Source organism: Mesoplodon bidens (assembly GCF_964165515.1).
Source record: "Mesoplodon bidens genome assembly, chromosome: 6".
Taxonomy (NCBI): Eukaryota; Metazoa; Chordata; class Mammalia; order Artiodactyla; family Ziphiidae; genus Mesoplodon; species Mesoplodon bidens.
The window spans coordinates 71,964,724-71,992,665 of NC_138162.1; the positions used below are offsets into that span (position 1 = coordinate 71,964,724).

At 35.9% G+C, this 27,942-nt stretch overlaps 1 protein-coding gene across 3 annotated transcripts in view; it reads left to right on the forward strand.

The window, feature by feature from the left end:
• The window catches only part of BRD10 (bromodomain containing 10), a 106,577-nt gene that overhangs the window by 16,552 nt on the left and 62,083 nt on the right, over window positions 1-27,942 (forward strand). For 2 of the 3 annotated variants that reach the window (XM_081236219.1, XM_081236220.1), the window contains exon 2: window positions 12,680-12,880. The exons of the other annotated variant lie outside the window; for it this stretch is intronic. In XM_081236219.1, the coding sequence (XP_081092345.1) occupies window positions 12,680-12,880 (201 nt within the window). The remainder of the gene's footprint in view (window positions 1-12,679; window positions 12,881-27,942) is intronic. 3 annotated transcript variants of the gene reach the window in all.

Genomic DNA, 27,942 nt, shown 5'->3' on the forward strand with positions numbered 1-27,942 from the left:
TAATCCCCACAACTCCTGAAGTAATTAATGATTTACATAACCTGTTTTACAAATGAAGAAATGAGACACAGAAAAATTATTTTGCCCAAACTAATTAGTGGCAGAAGCTGGATTTGAATCCAGACTCTTTGGCTCCAGAGCCCAGGTGCTTAATCACAGTGCTTGCTGCTTATGAGCAAGAGTTGAAGGGATTGAGAGAAAGGAGCCTTCTATGTGAAAGAGAGGCTGGGGAGAATAGGATCATTAAAGATTTCAAGGTGGAGGGAGCATTTAAATACTTGTGGTGGTGGGATTGACAGTATGTATTTGAAGTATAAATTATTAAAAATAAGTATGCATATAAAGTATAACAACTGTGAAAATCTGAAGGAAATAGTGTAACTAATGTATATGGACTTTGGTTAGCAATCCAGTGATTAGTATTTGTCTTATTGGTAGTTTATTAATTTACAAAATAATGTGTCCATCTTAGTGGCAAAAAATTAAACAATACAAGAATTATTACAATAAAAATGTCTCCTCTACATTTTTCTGGTCCCCTAGTAAAATAGGCTACTACTGTCACTAGTTTCTTGTATTCAACTGGGTGTCTCAGTTTTTTGTTTTTTGACTTTTTTTCTGTTTGTGTGAAGCTTTATCTTTTTTTCTTTTTTTTTAATTGAGGTGTAAGTTGGTTTACAATAGTAGTTTCAGGTATAAAACATACTGATACAAAATTTTTATAGATTATACTTCATTTAAAGCTATTATAAAATATTGGCTATATTTCCTGTGTTGTACAATATATCCTTGTAGCTTATTTATTGTATACATAGTAGTTTGTACCTGTTAATCCCCTGTCCCCACTGGTAAACATTAGTTTGTTTTCTATGTCTGTGAGTCTGTTTTTGTTTTGTTATATTCATTCATTTGTTTTATTTTTTAGATTTCACATATAAGTGATATCATACAGTAATTGTCTTTGTCTGTGTGACTTATTTCACTAAGCATAATACTCTCCATGTCCATCTTTGTTGTTGCAGATGATGAAATTTCATTCTTTTTTATGGCTGAGTAGTATTCTGTTGTATATATATGTACACCATATCTTTTTTATCCACTCATCTGTTGATGGACCCTTAGGTTGCTTCCATATCTTGGCGATTGTAAATAATGCTGCTATGAACATTGGGATGCATGTATCTTTCCAAATTAGTGTTTTCAGTTTCTTTGGATATATACCTAGGAGTGAAATTGCTGGATCATATGGTAGTTCTATTTTTAGTTTTTTGAGGAACCTCTGTACTGTATTCCATACTTGCACCAATTTACATTCCCACCAATGATGTACAAGGGTTCCCTTTGCTCCACATCCTCACCGGCATTTGTTATTTGTGGACTTTTTGATAATAGCCATTCTGACAGGTGTAAGATGATATCTCACTGTGATTTTGATTTCCATGTCTCTGATGATTAGCAATGTTGAGCATCTTTTCATGTGCCTGTTGGCTATCTGTATGTATTATTTAGAAAAAAGTGTATTCAGGTCTTCTGCCCATTTTTTAATTGGGTTGTTTGTTTTTTTGATATTGAGTTGTATGAGCAGTTTACATATTTTGGATATTAACCCCTTATCAGTCATAATATTTATAAACATTTCCTCCCATTTAGTAGGTTGTCTTTTCACTTTATTGGTGGTTTCCTTTGCTGTGCAAAAGCTGTTAAGTTTAGTTAGGTTCCTTTTTTTATGTTTTACATTTGTTTCCTTTGCTTTAGGAAAGGAAATATTGGAAAGGAACTATTGCTATAGGAAAGGAAATATTAAAAATATATTGCTATGAATTATATCAAAGAGTGTTCTGCCCCTGTTTTCTTCTGGTAGTTTTATGGTTTTCCATCTTACATTTAGTTCTTTTATTTATTTATTTATTTATTTATTTATTATTTGGCTGCGTTGGGTCTTAGTTGCAGCATGTGGAATCTTTGTTGCCATGTGCAGGATCTTCGTTGTGCCACATGGGATCTTTAGTTGCAGCATGCGGGATCTTTTTTTTTTTTAGTTGTGGCATGTGGGATCTTTAGTTGCAGCAAGTGAACTCTTTGTTGCGGCATGTGGGATCTAGTTCCCTGACCAGGGATCGAACCCAGGCCCGCCCCCTGCTTTGGGAGAGCAGAGTCTTAGCCACTGGACCACCAGGGAGGTCCTACATTTAGTTCTTTAATACATTTTGAGTTTATTTTTGTATATGGTATAAGAAAATAATCTAATTTCATTATTTTATATGTAAGCTGTCCATTTTCTTCCAGAACCACTTATTGAAGAGACTGTCTTTTCCCCGTTACATATTCTTGCCTCCTTTGTTGTAGATTAATTAACCATAAGTGTATGGGTTTATTTCTGGGCTCTCTATTCTGTTCCATTGATCTATGTGTCTGTTTTTGTGCTAGTACCATACTGCTTTGAGTACTGTAGCTTTGTAATATAGTCTGAAGTCAGGGAGCCTGATACCTCCAGCTCTGTTCTTCTCTCTCAAGATTGCTTTGGCTTTCCAGTGTCTTTGTGTTTCCATACAAGTTTTCAAATTATTTGTTCTAGTTCTGTGAAAAATGCCATTGGTATTTTGATAGGGATTGCATTGAATCTGTAGATTGCTTTGGGTAGTATGGTCATCTTAACAATATTAATTCTTCCAGTCCCCGAACATGAAATATCTTTCCATCTGTTTGTGTCATTTTCAGTTTCTTTCATTAGTGTCTTATAATTTTCCAAGTACAGTTCTTTTACCTCCTTAGATTTATTCCTAGGTGTTTTACTCTTTTTGATGTGATACAAAATGGGATTGTTTATTTCTCTTTCCAATAGTTCATTGTTAGTGTATAGAAACTCAACAGATTTCTGTATATTAATTTTGTATTCTGCATCTTTACTTAATTCATTGATGAGCTTTAGTAGTTTTTGGTGGTGTCTTTGGGATTTTCTGTGTATAGTATTATGTCATCTGCCAACAGTGACAGTTTTACTTTTCTTTCCAATTTGGATTCCTTTTATTTCTTTTTATTTTTTGGTTACTGTGACAAGGACTTCCAATACTATGTTGAATAAAAGTTAGCCAATTCAAATTTTAACATGTTCAAAACTGAACTTTAGGTTTGTTGTTTTGCTTTCCTTTTCTAAGTCTGTTCTTACCTTCTGAGCAAATGACTCCACTGTCTGGGAAGTTGCTGTGGCCAAAAAACATGATTTTTTAATTGATTCTTCCTTTTCACTCATTTCTCTTGTTAAGCATATCAACCATTTCTGAGCTTTCTTCCTCAAAGTATATTAAATTTTGCCCATTTCTTTTCACTGTTGCCACTTAAGTACAAACTGTTATCATCTCTTGCCTGAAATACCGCTATAGTTTCCTGACTTGTTTTTCCTGCTTCTGCTTTTTCCTCCTAGAGTCCATTTTCTACCTGGCAGCCATGGTGAACTTTAAAAAAAATGTACATTGAGAAGTCAGAACCCTGCATCAAGCACTTCATTGGCACTTAGGCTATAGTAAGGAGTTTGGCTTACTGTTCTTTATATACCTACCAAGCCATTTCTCACCTCAGGACCTTTATACTTCCTCTTTGTTTTATCTAGAACACTCTTATTCCCAAGGTTTTCTTTGGGTTTCTGTTGGCTTATTTTGTTTTGTTTTGTTTTGGCCATGGCTGGCTCCTCCTCTCATTTTCCTCAGAGAAATTATTCTTGACTGTCCTTCACAGAACTTATAGTATATTATTGTTAAGACTTACGTGTATGTGTATGTATTTCTTTACTCTTTTTTTGCGTGTCTTCTTACTAGCGTGTAAGTTCAGCAAGGAGGAATCTTGCCTGTAAGTGTTGATGCCAACACCTATCACAGTATCTATGTGTATTTAATATTGAATAAAGGAATAAATGAATGAATGAACAAATAAATGGATCTGTCTGGAATTTGCTTTGGTCAAGGAGTGAGGTTAAATCCAGCTTTATCTTTCTCTCACATCCAGCTACTTGTCACAGCATCACTTTTTTCCATTGCTTTGGTATACCATTTTTGTAATATATTAAAGTCCTGGTGTATTTGGATCTACTTTTGAACTGTCTCCACTACTGTTGGTATGTCTAACTATTCAACTTCTGGTATTAAATTTATTACTGTGACTTTAAAATCCATTTTAATATCTGGTAGGATGAGTCCTTTGTCAAATGATTTTTTCTGAATTTTCCAGAAATGAAATTTTCATGTTTTTATTTGTACATAAGTTACTTTTTATATTTTTTAATAGTATAAAATACTGTTGTGGACTCAACATTTGCACCACCCATGTTTTGGTCACTTGGCATAAGAAATATGTGGGAGACGGAGAGATCAGCCAAGATGGCAGAGTAGAAAGGCCCTAAGCTCACCTCCTCTCATGAGCACACCAAAATCATAATTATTCGCAGAACAACCATCAGTGAAAAAGACTGGGACCTACCAGAAAAGATCTTCTACTGCTAAAGACATAAAGAAGGAACCACAATGAGATGGAGTTGAATGATTATTGTCAAAGATAGAGACGTCTCCACGGAGGGAGAGATCTGACTTGGATTTTGAAGAAAGGAAGAGAGCTTACCAGATGATAAGGGGAAGAAAGAACAGAGAGACTGATACAGAGGTGCAATACCAAGCAGCACATCTGGATAAGGAAATCATCTCCATCATTCCAGCATGGCTAGAAAATGCAAGAGAGCAGCAAGTACCTGGAAGACAAAGACCACTGTCTTCTGAATCCCCAGTACCCAAAGCAGAGGCTGGCACCCAGAGGTGCTCAGTAAATGTTTGTGGAGTGAGTGAGTGATGGAATGACAGCAACAGGGCCAGATAGAGAGTACTGTAACCCATGCTGGACCTTGCAAAACCCAGAAGGCAAGGTGATAATTTAATCAGAAGAAAGATATAATTCAGAAATGAATTCCTAAAATATTTCTTTTTAGTTATGTGACCCAGTGGAGGTGTTAGCTAACCCTGTGGTGGTAATAATGTTGCAAAATATATGTGTATCAAATCAACACATTGTACACATTAAACTTACACAGTGGTTTATGTCAATTATATCTCAATAAAGGCGGGGAAAATAAAATATTCATTTTTAAATTAAAAATAATGTGAGAGAACAACAGGAATTACTAGTTTGTGTGGAATAAGAATGACATTTTCCCCATTCTTGAAATGCACAATAAAGAAAGAGGTTGGTAGCATTGCTTATTTTCTGTGAACACCATAATATCCACTTGCCACATCCTCCTAATTTCATTTAAGTCTTCAGCTCTTGTTAGGTGCCTACATCTCTTTTTTATGACCTCTTATTTCAAGTAGGTAGAGGCAACACTCGCCCCAGCTTTCCCATCTTTCCTCTTTGTGTCTTTGTCACATCTGAAAGTATCTTGAATTTACAGTGTCCTACTTTAAATCCTCATCAGTACTTGGCAGATAGTTAGAGGAGTTAGCCAAGAAAAGGGAGCCAAGCTATCTACCTGCCCACTTTGCAGACTTGTCACTTTAGTATCTTCTAGGGAACATGAACATAACCAGACTATATGAAAGATAAGGACCTAGGGAGCCCTCTGTTCTGCCTGTACTGAAAACTCATGACTGCTTCTATATGGTAAGGATTAGCTGTAGTGGTAGTAAAATGTTCTACAGAACAGCCCTAACTTACTAAAAATGCTTATCAGAGTTGTTGAGGTTGGTAAGGCACTTCTCAAGTATCCTTCCTATGTAAATAAAAACTTTACATTTACCTTTGTCCCTTCCTTAAATTAGTAAGGCAAAATCAAGAAATGGAAATTTATTCTAAGCAGAATGTTTGGTTTTCAAAAAATTAGTTATGGTGGTCTTTGGTTGTTCTTTAGGGGAATTATGTCACTTATTTGGTGCCACTTCAGGTATGAACAAAGACTCTGAAAGATTTTTTAACTGAAAGATTTTTTAACTTATAAGGTTCTTTGTAATTATTCCCTTATTAGTTTTCCATACTAATGAATGCCTTCTTTCTTAATCCTTGGTTTTTACTTAGTACTTTTTCCATCTATCTGGAGAATTAAATAGTTTAGATCACTTGGTACTTAAAACTTTTCTCCTTTGGTTTTTATTGTGATGTTTCTTCTTTTTTTTTTTTTTTTTTTTTTGGCCACGCCACGTGGCTTGTGGGATCTTAGTTCCCCGACCAGGGATCGAACCTGGGCTCCTGCAGTGAAAACGCTGAGTCCTAGCCACTGGACCATCAGGGAATTCCCTTATAGTGCTGTTTCTTAACTTAAACTATTGTCTTTTGAGTCTTCCTCTTCTTTTGCTATGTTTTTCTTTATAATTATGGATAATCCCTAAAGTTATGCCTTTAGGTCATATCTCCCTATATTTATTCCTCTGTGGAGAGACTCTTTTTTATGACTTTATCACTAAGATCATATCTCCCTATATTTATTCCTCTGTGGAGAGACTCTTTTATAACTTTATCACTAAGACTCTCAAATCGATATCTTGAGCCTTTCCTTTTGTTTTAGCTTCATATTTCTGTCCATAGAACTTTCCCAGCTGGTTGTGCAAGTGTTATATCAAAATGTTAAAAACTAAGTGTATTTCTAACCCAGGTCTCCTTCCCAATTTTCATATTTTTCTTTTCAACTTTAACATTTTTTCAGTGGTGTCACCATTGTTTCAACCCAAATATATGCAAACTGTCAGCATGTTCACTGCTGAATCCCTGTTGCTCAGTAAATATTTTGAATGAATGAATTTGAATAATATGAATGAATATTTTTCTTCTTAATTAGTATTTCTTTTCCACTTTTTCCTACCTATCTAAAACTGTTCTTTCTGCAAAGTCCAGTTTAAGGTCTTGATAAAAGAGTAATCAGATGGTATACAGAGGTTGAGTGAATAAGAAATGAAAAATATCACTTGAATTTCATAACTAGGAGGTCATTTGGGAAGAGGGATTTCAATAGAGTAGGTACAGGCAAATGACAGTTTGAGGTGTGAATGAAAGGTGAAATGGATCAAGATTTAGATGTGGCTCTTCTCAAGGGGAATGGTTTGTTTTTAATAAAAACTTGGACATGTTTATATGCTAAAGGCAACTAGCAGGTAGAGGCTGAAGATCCAGGAGATAGTTAATGAAGTAAAAATTCTGAAAACCTACTGCAGGATTAGTTTTTGATAAGAGACACTTTTTTCACTGCAACTTAAAGTGCAGATACATTTTGTTTGGATTCAGATAATTTTGTTTTTTGAGAATCAGGAAGTTAATCGAGCTCTTTCTTTAAAACTACCATTTTCTCTGTGAAATAAGTAATAAGCAAAGTCAACTGCTATATGATGATGGATAGTGAGGTGAAGTTTTTGAATAATGATGGCATTTGAAGTTGCTGTTATGGAGAACCGAAGAGGGATTTGACTTCCTTCAAAGAGGTCATCTTAGGCGAGCCCAGTTTAGGTTACAGTTGGACAATAAACTACAAGGTGGTGATTTTTTTTTTTCCTACAGTGCTTAGTAGTGGAGGTATAGGCGTGAAGGACCTTTTAGCTGAGATGCAAGAGAGAGAGAGGGTGCCTGAGACACAAAGATAAATTGGTCAAGGGAGATGAGATAGAAGAGGTTAGTCATATATGATGGGTCCCAACTTAGTTGTCTATATGAATAGCTGAAAGAGGCTGAATTATGTGAGAGCAAATAGAGCAAAAAAAGGAACCAAACAAGGGACTGGAGGTATGGATGAAGATGAGTTTAAAATGCAAGGGGAATAAGAGTAACAATTGGGAGAATAGAAAGTAAAGAAGATCAAGTAGGAAATAAGTTTAACAATCTGTGATAAATGCTTTTTTTTTTTTTTCCTTTGGTGTGGATGAAGACTTCTTTGTTCCAAAACTGTTAGGGGTATCATATATAAGCTGGAGATGAGAGGAGTGGTCTCCAAACTTTTATGATCTGGCTTCTCAAGCAGAAAAGGTTTTGAATATGTACCCCTATTGTATGCATATATATTTATAAATCATATATAGGTTCTTCTGTACTATTATGCTTTATATATTATAAAATGTTATATCACAATACATTAAACTAGATCCTGGAAATGAGAGATTAAGCATATTTTAAATTTTAAAAAATAATATTAATGTTATGAAAAGTTATTTTTGGTGAGGGCGTTTTGATACTTCATTAGTTTTGAAAATCTTGGTTTAATAATTGGCTGTAGAGTTATTTGAAAGGCTTGTTTTAAGTTGAGTTTATTTTGGTACTTGGTTTTAAAGACTGTTGTAGTTCAGAGCTCATAAAGATACACAAATCCAGATGGAAAAAGTGCATGACAGGCTGGGCTGACTACATAATGATGCTTATCTATCAAACATGAAAAAGTTTTTGTTGAAATCCACCAAAAAAAGTTCTGCCTTTCCTAATTTCAGTTAGTTGCTCTTGAAAACTAATACTAAGTTCCTGTTGTGCTGGATAATCTTCATTTGCACCTTCAAATCTATTCTCCACCCTGTGCTCTATGCTCTGTGCCCCAGGAGGCTGATCTCTAAGGACTGTTATCAACTGGTCTGCCTTGTTTTCTGGCTTCTGATTGGGTTCAGTCAGTTGGAGGCACTGACAGAGAGGTAGGGATATTTATTCTAACAGCTTCTTTGCTGGGCTTCAGTAACTGCATCATCATCGTGTGGCCCTCTTCTACAATGACAGCTTCTTGGTTCTAGTAACTATTCCCTCCCCTTTCCCTATTGAGCCTAGAGTGATAATAATGCTCTCTAGCTAGTCCACGAGTGCTTCACCATCCCTTCCTAGTTTCCCTTAACCTTACCTGCACATTTGTAAATGGTGTCTTTATTAAACATCACCTCCTTTTGAGTATTATCTCTTTCTTGTCAGGACCCTGAGGGCTATATTGCATTTTAATATTTTTTTAAGTAAATGGGTTTAAAAAGTGACTGAAACTTCATTTAGAACATTTTAAAGCACATTAGATGATTCTGTTTCCAACTTTTAAGTGGACAGATAAACTTTTTATAGGTGACACTTCTACATTGTTTTGGTAATGTAAAATCATGTAATAGCGGAAACCTTTCCAATCATCTTTTTATAGTAGAGGGTCAGTCCAAATATTAACTTTAAGTAAAACAATATCAGTTTACTTCCACCTTAATACTTATTTAAATAATTTTAAACAAAATTGCACCTCTGAATTCTGAAATTTGGAATGCATCAACACCACAGAAAAGACCTTTCATGCTTTCTTTGTGAGGGGAAAAAAAAAGAAAAAGGGTAACTATAAAACTCAGTGAATCAACCATAATTATTGCTTAGCTTTTGCTTACAGTTAGCAATCTGTTATTTTCAAACTACCGTCAGACTGATTTTATGGAATAATTTTCCTAATAGGAAGGAAAACTTGAATTTTGGGAAGGGGGAGTTATTTTAGTGTATTATTTGATTGCTGATTATCTGACAATTCTTATTTGGAGGTGAGACTTACTTTCATCTTATTTTATTGACTTTTATTCTCTGATGAATGAAAACTCAAGTACTAGTTAGTAACAAATGTTTAATCAGTGTTCTTTTACTGTGGACAAAATAGATGGCTAGAATTTACAATTTATGTGTGTAAATTTAAAATGAAAAATAAATGGTTTGGCTTGTATCCTTCCAAATACTATATCTATATACTACAGTTTGAGGCTCTGAAGGTAACAGCCATTAACAAAACAAAGTGCTTATCCTCCTGGAGCTTTCATTCTGGTGAGGATATGGATAATTACCAAATAAATAGATAATTAATGTATGATAAGTAACATGAAGAGAAAGAAACCAGAGTAAAGCAATAGAGAATGACAGGGAATCCTTTACAGGTTATGGTGGTCAGGGAAGTCCTCTCAAATATGGTGATATTTGAATACAGATTTGAATGAAGTGATAGTGCCTAGCCATACAAATATCTGGGGGCAAAGTGCCTTACAGGGGAGAGATCAAGTGCAAAGCAGATGTTGGTGTGACTGAGAATAACAAGGAGGCTTTTGTGGCCAGAACACAAAAAGCTAAGGTCAGAGTAATTGAAAATAGGGTCTGAAGAGGTAGGTGAGGGCCATATCATACTAACTCTTGTAAGCCATCAGAACTTTGCATTGTATTTTAAGTATAACTGGGAGGCTTTGGAGGAGACAGAGCAGGGCAATGACATAATCTGATTGGCTTTTTAAAAGGATTACCTGGGTTGCAGCTTGAAGGATAGACTGGAGGGAGATCAGAGTAGAAGTCAGGAGACATGTCACAAAGAGATTGAAGTAATCTAGGTGAGAGTTTGAACATGTACACAAACACACACTACTGGATGCCATATGTATGTTTACATATACTTGTATATAATTCCTTTTGGGGTAAAAAATATATTTTACCCCCAGACAACTTCTTTACACTCAGCAGTGTAATGTGGACATCTTTTATAGTGAGTACATACAGATTTACCTGTTGCTTTTAATGGATGATGGTATTGCATGTTGTGATGTACGTGACTTTATTTAACCTGTCTTCTATCGAAGGACATTTGTTTCCAGGTTGTTCTTTTTGAATGACAAACAATACTTTGTGTGTGTGTGTGTGTGTTATTGCTCACAGTTGTGGATATATGTCTATAGGGTAAATTCCTAGAAGCATGATGGGTCAAAGGATATGTGCACATTAAATCTTAATGATTATTACCAAATTGACTTCCAAGAAGGCTGTGCCAATTTTACATACCCACTAATGTTGTATGAGAATTTTTTTCCTTAGACCCTTTCATCTTTATGTATTGATACAAGAGAAGCATCATTGTTTTCTTTGTATTTGGGTTATGAATGATAAATATCAAAGCTTATAAATTCTTATTTCTGATGAGTAATAAAGGATATTAATTCCTCTTTGTTATGAGAAAATACTGTTTAAAAAAGTAGTTTATAACTTCATCTTCTCTACTTATAAGACTGAAGTTAAAGGGTAAAATTTAGTTTCGGACTTGTTTACATGACAGTTTATAAGCCATATGACTTAATATTTCCCTCAACTCTCCTTATCCCCAGTGCTCTACATACCGTGTAACCTCTGACATGTCATCACATTTCAGTGTAATATTGTCCATTAATGTTCTTTTCCATTAGTATTGATGAGGAAATAATTAAAATTACAGAACTAGTTAGTTCGCCAGTGTGAACACTATGCTAAAATGAACCCAGGTATACCCATTCAGGATCTGTTATTGCCAGTTTATTTTCCTTGGGCCCACATTCCTTAATCTCAGCCAGTTAGCCACTATATAGATGTATGCTGTTGTGCTTAAAAGATCACAGCCTGAAACAGTATGGATAGATTAGCTCAAGTTCTTTAGCATTACTAGAAAACCAGTTTAAAAGTTTATGCCCTGCCTAAAGCTGAATTAGTTAAAATGTTATCTCCTCATAATAAAGAAAACACATAATAGTGCCACAGTTCAGTAGAACCTTGCAGTCATACTATTCATGGGACCTAGATGGCCTGAGAGTAAGATTGTTATAAAGTTACTCTAACTTAGAGTAATAAACCACTGTAAATATAGTCCAAGGTGGACAGGAGTTTGATTATATTTCATGCCTTAAAGGTTTATGTTTCGGTGAACCTTTAGCTTATTTTATATTACAGAAAGCCTGTGCCTATAGGAAAGCAGGAAAATATGACTACAGGGTCAAATTTTAATTTACATAGATTCTTATCCAGCATATTGAATGCTTACTTTAAGATTGACTTGATTTTACCATTGTAGAAACAACATGTACAAAGCCTTGAGAGGCTCTGGGATGTTTTGCAGAGGTAGAACAGCAGATACTTTCCCTGGTGCTTTTTACGATTAACTCATATAGGTTTACAGTTAACTCATAAATTCAGAATTCAGTTTTTATTCTAGACTTAAAATTTTATAAGATTAATGTTTCTTTCTTCAGTGTAAATAGTTTTAATCCAAATTCATTAAGACAATTTATGGATAATTAAGCAAACTGCTAAGAAAATTTTTCATCCTTATCTTTAAGCATTAGACTAGTATCTTAGTGTAATAATAAATATCATAGGGTAGGGAGACACTTATGGTGAGGTTGAAGAGGAAATCTAGATTCCTAGGTTCTTTTTATAGTTTAGTCAGAAGGTTTCTAAATTTACAATTATATATTGTAATGCTTACAACTTAAAATTATATATTCTAATGTTTCATTTGTTTATAATTACTTCAAAGTGTTTATATATCATAAATTTTCTCTCCCAAAATGTTTTTGTGTGATTGTATATTTTTCCATAGCAATGATATAGTAGTATGAAATATATGAAGAGATGTAAAGATAAGCTACATTTAATTTTGCAAACAATAAAATTTTTTCATTAAAGAGATCTTTAATTCTTAATTTTAGTGCTTCAATTTTATATTTTTTTAACGTAGGGAAGAGACTATCACTCAGACTGACTTTATGACATGAGTAAGGAAAATTAGAAATTATGTAGGGAGGATAAAAATCTGAAACATAGCTAAGCAAGGTTTAACTAAGTAATTTTTATGTAGTTAGCAAAAGGGATTCTTCTTAAGATGCTGGTTAAGGGGGTTTATTGCTTACCCAGAAGATTTGACCTGTGAATTGACTTATTCTTCTCCAAGGCACTTGAGAGAAAAGACAACGATAGCAGTTACATCTAGAGGCTATTATGGATTGGAGGATGAGAAGGGAACTGCATGTACTTCAACAAGGCGTCGGTCAACACCACGAAGTTTGGCAGGCTTGACAAGTGGAGTTTTTGAATCTGTAATGGTTCAAGTTTTGAGACAGGAAGAACAGCTGAGAGCAAAAGAAGAAAAAAGGTAAATGCTAAAAAAAAAAAAAAAAAAGTTGAGTTTCATGTTGTTCAAATTTTCAGGAACTACATTTCAAAGAGTAGTTGTATAACTTCTGTGTGCCCATATCAAATTTCTGGGCCCATTTTAATAGTGTTCCAAAATGCATTCTCACCTACATATGAGTTAGTACTGAAATATCACAATGAAATTTGTTTCAAAATACAGTTTTAAAATTTAAACCAAATTACTTTGAAGCTATACAAAAATAATTTGTATGAAAGATTTCAGGGTGCTTTCTAGATTTCTGGAAGTAGTCTTAAATGAATTATAAATTTTAAATGAGATGAATTTTATGTAGATTCATAGAACTTTAGAATAGAATCATAGACCTTTAAAGTTTAAAATTAGGAGAAACTCCAGAGATTGTGTAGTTCAAAATGACATATAGGTTCACTTCTGCCAGTCCTCCATTGGTATTGATTTCCTGGATAACTATGCTTACTCTGGATTCATCAGGAAAGAATGTTGTGCTCAATTAGTGTTACCTTCTAGGTTCTGGGAGCATAGAGATCGATGACACATCTGTAATTTTTTTTTAATAGCAAGAGTCTAGGGCCCAGAGAGGTAAGTGATTACTCAAAAAAGACTGGTGATTTTTTTTTTTTTTTTTGCTGTACGTGAGCCTCTCACTGTTGTGGCCTCTCCCGTTGCGGAGCACAGGCTCCGGATGTGCAGGCTCAGCGACCATGGCTCATGGGCCCAGCCGCTCCGCGGCATGAGGGATCTTCCCAGACTGGGGCACGAACCCGCGTCCCCTGCGTCGGCAGGTGGACTCTCAACCACTGCGCCACCAGGGAAGCCCCAGACTGGCGATTTTTATACTAAATCATATCTCAAACTATGTTAGGAGTGATTGCTGACCTAATAGGGAACTACTAATGCTACTCAAAGGCAATTTATAATATATTTTTTGCTCCTCTTATAGTAATAAATTTAGCTTGCTTTGATATTTGTAGGATTAAAATTCAACCTTGAGACTTTCTACCACCATACTTTTTAATAGTAGTGGTTAATTGGGAACTCACTGTGAAATACTTCTTTTTTTCTATAGAGCCTCATAGAACTACTTATGCTATAGGAAAGGGGGTTTTATGGAAGGGGATAAAGATTAATCTGACAGTAGTATGTAATACATTGGAATAGAGAGGAATTGAAGAAAAGCAAAGCTTGTAGGAAGAAGGCTGTAGTAGTCTAGACCTCCACTACTGGTAACCAGAAATAGGGAGAAGGTCAGATTGTTCTGGGAACAATCAACAGTACTTAGTACCTTCCTTGACATAGAGGGAACAAAGGAAGAGACAAAGAGGAGTCAGGAGGTAGTTGTAATAATAGCAATAAGAAGAAAATTAAAAAGAATGGTTAACATTTATTGAGCAGGACTATTTGCCAGGTTTAGCTCTGAGCACGTTGTATGTATGTATTCAGCATTTGTCCGGAGGCACAGAGAGATTAAGTAACTTGCCCAAAGCCAGGCAATTTTTGAGTGGTAAATTTAAGATTTGAACCCAGGCAGTTTGGTTATAAAGCTTGTGCTCCTAAGCAGCATGCTATCTCTGTGACTTAAATATGATGGAATCAGCAAAGAAAATAAAAAAGCTTGAGTCCATGGTGTGGAGAAAGATCAGTGAACTGCAGTTTTTAATAAGTTGTTTGAAGTGATGAGGGAAGCATTTAAGCAATTAAGTAGGAATGGCTAGTAAGAAACTAGAGATATGACTGAATCTTTTCCTTTTCTCCAATTTTACATATATTTATCTGTGTCCTGTGCTTAACATCAAATAAACATAGGTGAATAAGACAAGGGAAAAATCATTCATTAAATGTCTAGTGACTATGATAATTTACTATGAATTAAACTTTCTCTTTGGGTACAGTGTTAACCTTTTCTTTTTTAATTAGAAATATTTTAAGCATGGAACAACGAATAAATACAATTGTAATAAAGGCCTAGGTACCAACTACCCAGCAATTTTTAAACAAAATAAACATAGTTTTAATCAAGATTTTCTGTATTTTTCTTCTGTCCTCAGAAGAAACCACTTTCCTGACTTTATCATTCCCGTGTATTTTATTATTAAATTTAAAGAATTCTCTTATATATTCTGGATACAAGTCCTTTGTTAGCTATATATATGCGTTGCAGATATTTTCTCCCAGTCTGTGGCCTGCCTTTTCATTTTCAGTGTTTTTTGAGGAAGAGAAAATTTCATGCTTTTGATGCAATTGTAAATCATTTTAAAATTCAGTTAATTTTGTTGCTAACATACAGAAATACATTTGATTTTTTTAAATTAATTGACAATGTTGTGATGGTTTCAGGTATATACGGGTCTGTTTCTTAACATTCTTTTTTTTAACATCTTTATTGGAGTATAATTGGTAACAATGGTGTGTTAGTTTCTGCTTTATAACAAAGTATATCAGCTATACATGTACATATATCCCCATATCTCTTCCCTCTTGCATCTCCCTCCCTCCCACCCTCCCTATCCCACCTCTCTAGGTGGTCACAAAGCACCAAGCTGATCTCCCTGTGCTATGTGGCTGCTTCCCAGTAGCTATTGGTTTTACATTTGGTAGTGTATATATGTCCATGTCACTCTTTCACTTTGTCTCAGCTTACCCTTCCCCCTCCCCATGTCCTCAAGTCCATTCTCTAGTAGGTCTGTGTCTTTATTCCCATCCTGCCCCTAGGTTCTTCATGACCATTTTTTTTTTTAGATTCCATATATATGTGTTAGCATATGGTATTTGTTTTTCTCTTTCTGACTTAACTTCACTTTGTATGACAGACTCTAGGTCCATCCACCTCACTACAAATAACTCAATTTCGTTTCTTTTTTATGGCTGAGTAGTATTCATTGTATATATGTGCCACATTTTCTTTATCCGTTCATCTGTCGATGGACATTTAGGTTGCTTCCATGTCCTGGCTATTGTAAATAGTGCTGCAATGAACATTGTGGTACATGACTCTCTTTGAATTATGGTTTTCTCAGGGTATATGCCCAGTAGTGGGATTGCTGGGTCATATGGTAGTTCTATTTTTAGCTTTTTAAGGAACCTCCGTAGTGTTCTCCATAGTGGCTGTATCAATTTCCATTCCCACCAACAGTGCAAGAGGGTTCCCTTTTCTCCACACCCTCTCCAGCATTTATTGTTTGTAGAATTTTTGATGATGGCCATTCTGACTGGTGTGAGATGATACCTCATTGTAGTTTTGATTTGCATTTCTCTAATGATTAATGACGTTGAGCATTCTTTCTTGTGTTTGTTGGCAATCTGTATATCTTCTTTGGAGAAATGTCTCTTTAGGTCTTCTGCCCATTTTTAGATTGAGTTGTTTGTTTTTTTGGTATTGAGCTGCATGAGCTGCTTGTGAGTTTTGGAGATTAATCCTTTGTCAGTTGCTTCATTGGCAAATATTTTCTCCCATTCTGAGGGTTGTCTTTTGGTCTTGTTTATGGTTTCCTTTGCTGTGCAAAAGCTTTGAAGTTTCATTAGGTCCCATTTATTTATTTTTGTTTTTATTTCCATTTCTCTAGGAGGTGGGCCAGAAAGGATCTTGCTGTGATTGATGTCATAGAGTGTTCTTCCTATGCTTTCCTCTAAGAGTTTTATACTGTCTGGCCTTACATTTAGGTCTTTAATCCATTTTGCGTTTATTTTTGTGTAGGGTGTTAGCGAGTGTTCTAATTTCATTCTTTTACATGTAGCTGTCCAGTTTTCCCAGCACCCCTTATTGAAGAGGCTGTCTTTTCTCCATTGTATATTCTTGCCTCCTTTATCAAAAATAAGGTGACTGTATGTGCATGGGTTTCTCTCTGGGCTTTCTATCCTGTTCCATTGATTTGTATTTCTGTTTTTGTGCCAGTACCATACTGTCTTGATTACTGTAGCTTTGTAGAATAGTCTGAAGTCAGGGAGCCTGATTCCTCCAGCTCCGTTTTTCTTTCTCAAGATTGCTTTGGCTATTTGGGGTCTTTTGTGTTTCCATACAAATTGTGAAATTTTTTGTTCTAGTTCTGTGAAAAATGCCAGTGGTAGTTTGATAGGGATTGCATTGAATCTGTAGATTGCTTTGGGTAGTACAGTCATTTTCACAATGTTCATTCTTCCAATCCAAGAACATGGTATATCTCTCCATTTATTTGTATCATCTTTAATTTCTTTCATCAGTGTCTTATAGTTTTCTGCATACAGGTCTTTTTCCTCCTTAAGTAGGTTTATTCCTAGGTATTTTATTCTTTTTGTTGTAGTGGTAAATGGGAGTGTTCCCTTAATTTCACTTTCAGATTTTTCATCATTAGTGTATAGGAATGCAAGAGATTTCTGTGCATTAATTTTGTATCCTGCTACTTTACCAAAGTCATTTATTAGCTCTAGTAGTTTTCTGGTAGCATCTTTAGGATTCTCTATGTATAGTATCACGTCACCTGCAAACAGTGACAGCTTTACTCCTTCTTTTCCGATTTGGATTTCTTTTATTTCTTTTTCTTCTCTGATTGCTGTGGCTAAAGCTTCCAAAACAATGTTGAATAAGAGTGGTGACAGTGGGCAGCCTTGTCTTGTTCCTGATCTTAGTGGAAATGGTTTCAGTTTTTCACCATTGAGGATGATGTTTGCTGTGGGTTTGTCATATATGACCTTTATTATGTTGAGGTAAGTTCCCTCTCTGCCTACTTTCTGGAGGGTTTTTATCATAAATGGGTGTTGAATTTTGTCAAAAGCTTTTTCTGCATCTATTGAGATGATCATATGTTTTTCTTCCTCAGTTTGTTAATATGTTGTATCACATTGATTGATTTGTGTATATTGAAGAATCCTTTATATAAATGTCAACTTTCTGTTTTCACTCAACGTTATGTATCTGCGATTTAACTGTGTTGAATTATTTCATTCTAGTTTATTTCAAGTGCTAGTATATAATATTATATTATCTGACTGTAATACAGTTTATCCATTTACCTGATATGATGCACATTTTGGATTATTTCTAGTGTTTTGTTATTATAGAATGCTACAGTAAATATTGATGTATGTGTCTTCTTTGAGGATGGAGATACCGATAGATATGTGTGTATGTGTTCATTTTACTTTGTTTTTAATTTTATTTTTCTTCTTTATGTTTTGACCCACTCAACCCATTTTTCCCACTTCCCACCCTCCTTCTCTGGAAACTACCAATCTGTTCTTTTTTTTTTAAATTCCACATATAAGAGAGATCATACAGTTTTATCATTCTGTGTCTGACTTTTTTCACTTAGTGTAATGGCCTCGAGGTCCATCCACATTGTCACAAATGGCAATATTTCCTTCTATTTTGTGGCTGAATAATTTTCCATTGTGTATATATACCACATTTTCTTTATCCATTCATCCATTGATGGATACTTAGATTGTTTTTATATCTTGGCTGTTGTATATAAGGTTGCAGTAAACATGGGGGTACATATATCTTTTCAAGTTAGTATTTTTATTTTCTTCAGATAAATGCCTGGAAGTGGAATTGCTGGATTATATTGTAGTTCTATTTTTAATTTTTTGAGGAGCTGTCATACTGTTTTCCATAGTGGCTGCACCAGTTTACATTCCCAACAGTGCTCAAGGGTTCCCTTTTCTCCACATCCTCACCAGTACTTGTTATTTTTTGTCTTTCTGATAATGGTCATTCTGAAGGTGTGAGGTGGTATCTCATTGTGGTTTTGATTTGCATTTCCCTGATGATTAGTGATGTTGAGCATCTTTTCATATACCTGTAGGCCATCTGTGTGTCTTTGGAAAAATGTGTATTCAGATCTGTTCATTTTTTGATCAAATTGTTGGTTTTTTGCTATTGGATTGTATGAGTTTTTTTATATATATTTTGGGTTTTAGCCTCTTACCAGATACATGATTTGCAAATATTTTGTCCCATTCAGTAGGTTGCCTTTTCATTTTGTTGATGGCTTCCTTTGCTGTACAGAGCTTCTAAGTATGATGCAGTCACACCTAGTTATTTTAGCTTTTGTTGCGTTTGCTTTTGTTGTCAGATTCCAAAACTTTACCAAGACCTGTGTCAAGGAGCTTACTGCTTATCTGTTTCTTCTAGGAGATTTATGGTGTAAGGTCTTATGTTCAAGTCTTTGATCCATTTGAGTTAATTAATTGTTGTATATGTTGTAGGAGAGCCATCAAATTTCATTCTTTTGCATGTAGGTGTCCAGTTTTCCCAACACAATTTATTGAAGAGATTGTCCTTTCCCCATTGTATATTCTTGGCTCCTTTGTCATAAATTAATTGACTCTATATGCATGGGTTTATTTCTGGGCTCTCTGTTCCTTTCCATTTATCTGTGTGTCTGTTTTTATGCCAGTATGCTACTGTTTTGATTACTATGGCTTTGTAGCATCACTTGAAGTCAGGGAGCATGGTCCTTCCAGCTTTGTTTGGTCTTTCACCTCCTGGGTACTTCATTCTTTTTGATTCAGTTGTATATTCATTCTGCTTTTAATCTTATGGTCATGGCAAGTTCTTCAGTGTTTTTTGGAGTGTTGCTGCACTAATATATTCTTTTTAAAGTTGTTGTGAGGAGGTTATATTGATAAAGTAGTTACCATCATTATTGATAAAGTAGTCACCATAATTATTGGTTTTGTTTTTAAAAATTAATTCGTTTATTTATTTATTTATTTATTGGCTGTGTTGGGTCTTCGTTGCTGTGCACAGGCTTTCTCTAGTTGCAGCGAGCGGGGGCTACTCTTCATTGCCGTGTGGGCTTCTCATTGCGGTGGCTTCTCTTGTTGCAGAGCACAGGCTCTAGGTGTGCGGGCTTCAGTAGTTGTAGCATGCGGGCTCAGTAGTTGGGGCTCGTGGGCTCTAGAGCACAGGCTTAGTTGCTCCGTGGCACGTGGGATCTTCCCGGACCAGGGCTTGAGCCCATGTCCCCTGCGTTGGCAGGCAAATTCTTAACCACTGCGCCATCAGGGAAGCCCTCCCTCAGTCTTAAGTGCCATCATTGTCCAATATTTTAGTTCTTTCTGGTTCTTAACTGTCCAGCTGTTGCCACAGTTCAAGTTTTTATCCAAGAGTCTGTCCTTTTCTCATGTTATACTTTCTTCATAAGTCATCTCATCCATTCCCATACCACCTATATACAGAAGACTCAGATATATGTCTCTTGCCCAAACTTCTCTAAGTTTGAGACCTAATTGCATATTTAACATGTTCTCTGGATGTAGTATCTATCACTGACAGTATCATTGTCTCTCATCTATCAGGAAACAGGTGGCACATTCAAAATGAGAAAATTCAAGGAGGGTTTATTTCAAAAGAGATTGGATTATAGCTGAATATTAAGACATGAGGCTGTTAGCCAGGGTGAGCAAGAGGGTGTAGTTACTGGTACCCATGAGAGGATTCCAAAGAAGAGTCTATTGAGATGATACCTTGCGTTGAAGGACACAACTCCCCCCTTTTATTTAAGTCCATTTATAAAACTTTTATTCCACTTACATGAACTTAATACATGTGTTCTTAACAATTATGCTAGTATTGTTCATGAAAATTTAACAAGACATTAAACAAGACAGCCATCAGCTCAGGTTATTTCCCTATTAACTATTTTTACAGCACATGCATGTTAGGCAAATACCAAAAACCTCACAGAGAGGAAGCCAAGGGAATAAGTACTTTACCTTACTTTTCCCTACTTTCCTGTCTTTATCTGATCCTTGCCAGGGCTCCCTCAACTAAACCTAAGGCAAGCTAGTTTATGACGTTGCCTACTGATACAGTTAAACTACACAGTGAAGGATAGAGAATAGATCTGCAGGCAAACAAAAGATACTTGCTATAGATATCTTCTTCAAATTGATTACATCAAAAATTAATTATGAAAGCATAATGCTTACACCTAAAACTTGATCTCACTGTAGTGCTTCCTATCTTTATGAATGGCACCAGTATCTATTAGATTATTTAAATTAGAAACCTAGGATTCATCCAGGACATCTTCCTTTCCCTTATACACAAATCAAATTCATCCCCAAATGTTGACACTTTTATTTCCTAATCTCTCTTGAATCTGCTACCCTCTATCTTCTCTGCCTCCATCCAGTTCCTTAATCTCTCACTTAGGCTACTATAATCTTCTCTCAATTGGTGAAACAGTTGTCCTCCTTCCATTCTGTTTTTCACATTAAAGCTAGAATGAACTTTTCCAAATGCAAATTTGATCATGCCACTTACCTATTCCCATTACTTACACCTCCCCAAAACAAAGCAAGTCAAGTACACACACGAACTTTAATGGCTTAATATAGTTTATAAGACCCTGCCTTTACCTTTGGCCTCACCCTATCTCTCTAACCTCATCATATGCCTTTTTTCCCACATTCTTGCTATCCTTGCCACACCTGCCTTCTTTTTCTCTCTGCAGTGCCAAGAGAGCGTTAACTTTATGTGCATCCGAATTTAGAGTTTACATAAAAACACATGTAAAATGTATCAGGAATAGTGAGACTTTTTCTTTTATCTTAACCTTTGTTTTCTAAATTTTCTAAAATAAGCATGCTTTTCTTTTATAATTGAAAATACAGCAAGTATTAAAATTTATAAAGTGCCACATAACTAGTGAGATAGGCTGAGTTTTTTAAATGTCTTTTGAGCCTCTCGCAAGATTTGTTTTGAGTCCTTAGAAGGAAAATGTGACATTTAGTCATCAACATGTGGGATGATACATGGGAGTGCTAAACAAAGCCTCCCTCTCTATGTACAATTATCTGTCATAATCTATCATGATAATTTTATCAATCTATCAATTCTTTCGATCTAATATCCTCTCGAGAGCTAGTCAGAGACTAGCTGAGAATATAGCTACTGTAAAATTTTGTCTGGAAGGGGCTTTGAAAACATCATAAAGAAAGGTCAGATTGGAAGACAGGGAAGGTTGCGAGGATCATATGATTACAGTAGGTGTGCTTAAGACCTGGACGTAAGCTTCTCTCTTTTTTTGTTTTGTTTTTTGATTAAAACTTTTGGCATAAGAAGTGAGAAAATAAAGTTTTCCTCCTGCTAATTAGCTTTAAACAACTTTTTGTATCAGAAATTCAAGTTGGCAGCAAGCTGAATAATTCTAGTCCATATTATAATATGGTAATACTTCAGTTAACTGATGGGCGTCTGATAATTTTTAGGTGACCATCTGGGCAGACATAAACCTAAGAGTAAATTATTTTAAAAAATCTTTTGGGCTTCCCTGGTGGCGCAGTGGTTGAGAGTCCGCCTGCCGATGCAGGGGACACGGGTTCGTGCCCCTATCCCAGAAGATCCCACATGCCGCGGAGCGGCTGGGCCCGCGAGCCATGACCGCGGAGCCTGTGTGTCCGGAGCCTGTGCTCCGCAACGGGAGAGGCCACAGCAGTGAGAGGCCCGCGTACAGCAAAAAAAAAAAAAAAAAAAAAAAATCTTTTAAGTCCAATAGTTAGGTCTCTGATTTGTGATCTATTCCAATTAAAGGAAGGGAATCCCTACTCTGTATTTTAATTTTTATACAGTAGGTAGTCTCCCTTTTTTGTACAGTATATGCCATAAAAACCATGGTTTCTTAAATCAGATTGCAAAAATCCAAAATCCTGGCATTCCTATACTACTATCTTTATTTACCTGGATGCATTGGAAACCAATGCAAAGGAGATGGCAGATGATATGTGTTGAACAGAAAGGAATAAACATTGAGTAAGGCTTGGTAGTCTGGCCGTCTTCAGGTAAATGCTGTTAGGGCAGCAGCCTATCTTGGGGTTGATTAGTGTACAGAGGCACTGTTGATTTAGAAGACAGCAACACTACAAGTCAAAGTTCTGGGAAAATTGAGTGAAAGGGCTGGTTAATTTGTAGTTGCTGGAGGGAACTCCCTGGCAGTCCAGTGGTTAGGACTCCACACTTCCACTGCAGGGGGTCCGGGTTCGATCCCTGATCAGGGAACTAAGATCCTGCAATCTGCGTGGTACAGCCAAAAAAAAAAAAAGTGTAGTTGCTGGAATAGTCTTTAAGCTACTCATGACCACTGCATTTTGTTTATAATGGTGACATTGAGCCATTAAGGAAAGATTAAATTATATTTTATATACTTTGTTTATTAAGCAGGAATATATATAATACATTTTAGATAATATTTTAAAAATAGGGCTTCCCTGGTGGCGCAGTGGTTAGGAGTCCGCCTGCCGATGCAGGGGACACGGGTTCGTGCCCCGGTCCGGGAAGATCCCACATGCCACGGAGTGGCTGGGCCCGTGAGCCATGGCCACTGAGCCTGCGCGTCTGGAGCCTGTGCTCCGCAACGGGAGAGGCCACAACAGTGAGAGGCCCGTGTACCGCAAAAAAATAAAAAATAAAAATAAATAAAATTGTTAAAATTGGAAGTTAGCTCTCCTTAAGTAAATTTCAGTTAATCTGGGATATGACATGATTAGGTAGCAGTTTCAAACATTAAAGTCTACTCTAGCCATATTAAAAATATTGGACCTCTTCACCATTCTTTTTTTGCAAAACTATTTGGATTACTAGAAATAGTGTGCATGCTTTTATACTCATTTCACATGTTTGTCTAAACTTACTGGTATTTTATTGATTTGGAAATCATTGGAGTTAAAGTAAGAATGTTTCCTACATTTTTGTGAATTAAAATCTATGACTTATGATTAAGTGATTTATTTTCAAATTCTCTATAACACAAAATAACAGTGACTTAATGAAGTAGACATTTGTCATTTGTGACCACCCAGCATTTTTGAACAGCTGCCCAACATTTTGGTAATTTCCCATGTTGTAACTCCTGACTTCCCAAAGCAGATGCCAGAAAATTTATATTCTCATACCCACTCATAGCTAAGGTAGAGGCCTGTGACCTGTCATACTCTTCTCACTTGAAATTGCTTGGGACCAACATGAGGTGGCAGTCTTGGGCAGGGAAGTTAATCTTTTGGCAAAGGTGGTGGTGGGAGCTTCTAGTTGTTCTAGCTTCCTGGTATCAGAAATGCTAAGTAGTAGTGGAAGTCTAGTTTTTACTGGAGAAGCTCTCAAAGTGTGCTTGGGATTCATATCTTCATATCTATTAAGTTTGGCTCTGTTACCCTTAACAGAGCTTAATTCCTTCTCTACTTTAGCTAGAAGAGATTCTGTTGTTGGTAGCTAAGTAAGAAGCTTGACTGAACACTTAATATGAATGGTTGGTTTTCCTAAAATATAATATTTTATATTGCTCATTTTAGAAAATGTAAATAAATGTCATGCTTTCCTTTTTCATGCTACCAGTTTACATGCTGTGTTGTATTGTTTTTTCAGTTAATGGATTATTTTGGATTACAGCTCCTGTATATGTTTCTTACTAGATTGTAAACTCTTATTTAAGAGTGTGGTCCATGCTTTCACCTCTTTGTATTCTCACACATGGTAAGCATTCGATAAACTTTATAAAACTAGTAAAGTTAGGATACTTTAAAACATAATTTTCTTTTGTAAAGCTGTTCACTTGTTAGTGATGTTCCTACCAAGTTATACCTGACCAAAATAACCTTAGGCACAGCTTCTGTTCGTATTTTACATAGTAACAGGTAAACATTCTTGAAGCCAGTAAGGAGCAACTTCAAAAATGAGAACTTGTCCAGGAAAAAAAAAATTGGGGGACACTTTTTTTTTGTTCATTTTGTGATGTTTACTTTTACTTCCAGTTTTATTGAGAAATGATTGATATTCATCACTGTATAAGTTTAAGATGTACAGCATGATGGTTTGACTTACATATATTGTGAAATGATTACCACAGTAGATTTAATTATACTGACCATCTCATATAGATGTAATAAAAAGAAAAGAGGGACTTCCCTGGTGGCTCAGTGGTTAAGAATCCACCTGCCAATGCAGGGGACACGGGTTCGATCCCTGGTCCAGGAAGATCCCACATGCCGAGGAGCAACTAAGCCCGTGCGCCACAACTACTGAGCCCGCGCGCCTAGAGCCCCTGATCCACAACAAGAGAAGCCACTGCAATGAGAAGCAAACGCAGCACAACGAAGAGTAGCCCCTGCTCGCTGCAACTAGAGAAAGCCCGTGCGCAGCAATGGAGACCCAATGCAGCCAAAAATAAATAAATAAAATAAATTTATTAAAAAAATTTTTTTTCCTTGCAATGAGAACTATTAGGATCTACTTTCTTAACTTTCCTATAACCTTTCTTTTTTCATTAGTGAATGTGGTTTTTATAACTATCCTCAGGCATTCATATAGCATTGCCCCAATACTGAAGGCTTAATTTTTCAAGCTAACATTTTAGAAACATGTAGCACTCTATCTGATTTTAGTACAGCACTTCAGAACAAATTTTTAAATTGAGAATAATTTTGAAAGCTCTTTTTTATTTGTCCTTGTGAGCAGAGTGTGGTTTTCTTCAGCATTTCATAATACAGTGTTTTTTAAATGTTTTAATTATATTTTAAGTGTTTGACTAAGTTTTTTTTAATTGGCAGATTATAGATATTAACTCTAGAGCTCTTTGGCAAGCTCCCATTCTGTATATACCATACTGCTGAGGATTGGGACAGAGATTCACAGCTCTAGGTCTAAAGGATTATTCTGTGTTACACTGGCCTACACCAGACCAATCTTTGTTTCTCTTTCTCCTGCCTCTTCAGTACTCATGGTCTGAGGCTAGAATCCATCATTCTCCCCTGAAGGGTTTAGTTTATAGGGAACAGGAGAGTGAGTAGCAGCCCTTGAGTAACTCAGGCAATCTCCACATTTCGCAGCATCATACCCCAACTAAGTCATGGCCTTTCCAGGCACCTGAGCCAACAGAATTTGTGAATTATTGCCTAATCTTCTTCCAAGAGTAAGCCAGTTGGTGCTAACTTTGGCCCACCAACGGCAAACTGTTTGTATTGCTGGCTCTTAGGCTAATCACTGTGTAAGCCTAAGAAAGTTATCTTATCGCCCTTCTATGTCCTTAGTGTCCCCATCTATAAATTGAACAAATAGTGTCTGAAATTGCCATATCTCTAGCCTTTATTGGCCAAAGGTTGCTAGCACTGTTTTAGTCAAAACCAAGTCCATAGAAGTGTCTTGGTCTGCTCCAGCTTCTTTCATTTTCTTCCCTGAGCACTAGTTGTTACTCTTTCACCTCCACAGAAACAGAGCATGATTGATTGTGACAGGGTTGACCAAAATCAGTTTCTCTGCCAAGCATACTAAATGAATGCACTTTTTGTTGGTTGGTATTCTAACAGATAGTTTTCTATACCAAACTTCTAAACAAGCTCTGAGTTACATTTCATGAGAAATAACTTGAAAACCTTTTCTTTAGCTAACAACAGAATATTGAAGAAATGATTACCCTTCTCAGTATATATAAAGTGTAGAGAAACTCAATTTCATGGTAAAATACACAATATCCATAAATCTAACAGGTAAGAAATATAATATCCATAAATCTTTTTGGTATTGGCTCTTTAATATCTCCTGGCTAATATTCTTTTTGAAAAGTTGATTTAAGAATTTTTTTTATTTCATTGGCTGTATAGTTTAAAAGTTACATAGTACTATTAAGGCTTCTAATTAAAGACAACAGCCTTACTTCAACTCATCTTCTATTTCATGACTCAGAAACATCTACCTTTAACTTTTTAGCCATTTTTTCTAGTAATTATTTCCACATTTCTAAATACATGCTTATTGCTAGTTCTTGATTTTTCAGTTTGGCATTATCTGTTGACATCCATCTTTGGAAGATGAGATTTATTTCACTTACAACTGTTTCCACTCACTTGGAAGTTATATGCTCTATTTCTGTTGTTAATTTTGATCTTTTCTGCCTCATCTGTCTTATATATGATCGATGAATAATTTAGCTCTATCTCACTTTTTACTCGCCAAACTAAACATTATTGTTACTGCTTTTTGTAGTATAATGTTTATTTACCCACATGATTCACAGTTGATTTGTTCTTCAATTCTTCTTTCATCTTAGAACTCCTTTCTGTGATCATTGTTTTCCTGAAGTATATACTACAGAAGTATTTTCTCTGTATCTTGAAATTTGGATAGTTTCTATTACTGTCTCCAAGTTCACTAATCTTTTCTTCTGCTACGTCTAATTTGCCATTAGTCCCATTCATTATATTTTCATCTCAGACATTGTAGTTTTCATCTCTAAAAGTTCAATTTGGGGGCTTCCCTGGTGGTGCAGTGGTTGAGAGTCCGCCTGCCGATGCAGGGGACACGGGTTCTTGCCCCGGTCCGGGAAGATCCCACATGCCATGGAGCGGCTAGGCCCGTGAGCCATGGCCGCTGAGCCTGCGCGTCCGGAGCCTGTGCTCCGCAACGGGAGAGGCCACAACAGTGAGAGGCCCGCATACCGCAAAAAACAAACAAACAAACAAACAAACAAAAAAAAAAAAGTTCAATTTGGGTCTATTTTATATCTTGCATGTCTCTACTTAACTTTTTGACCATATATATTACAGTTTCATTAACTACTTTAATGGCCTTATTTGCTAATCCTAACATTTGTTTCATTTCTGGGTCTTCTGAGTGATTGATTTTTATCTTCTCATTATGGATCATGTGTTTCTATTTTGTTGTATGCCTAGTATTTTGGTTTGGATGCCGAACATTGTGAGTTTTATCTTGGTGGGTGCTGGATATTTTTATATTTCTATGAATCTCCTAGAGCTTTTTTTCTGGAATGCAGTTAATTACTTGGAAACAGTTTGGTCATTTTGGGTCTTTTATGATTTGTTACTTGGGTCCAGAACAGTGCTCAGTCTAGAGCTAATTATTCTCTACTACCAATGCAAGACCTTGCTGAGTATTCTATCCAACATCCCATGAGTTATGAGTTTTTCCAGTGTGGCTTGTGGGAATAGACACTATATTTTCTAATCTTTTGGATGTTTTCCCCCACCTAGTTTTGGGTTGTTTCCTTACATGCAAACACTAGTTAGTGCTCTGAATATTTGAGGGGGACTCTGTACATCTTTGCTGTTCTCATTTT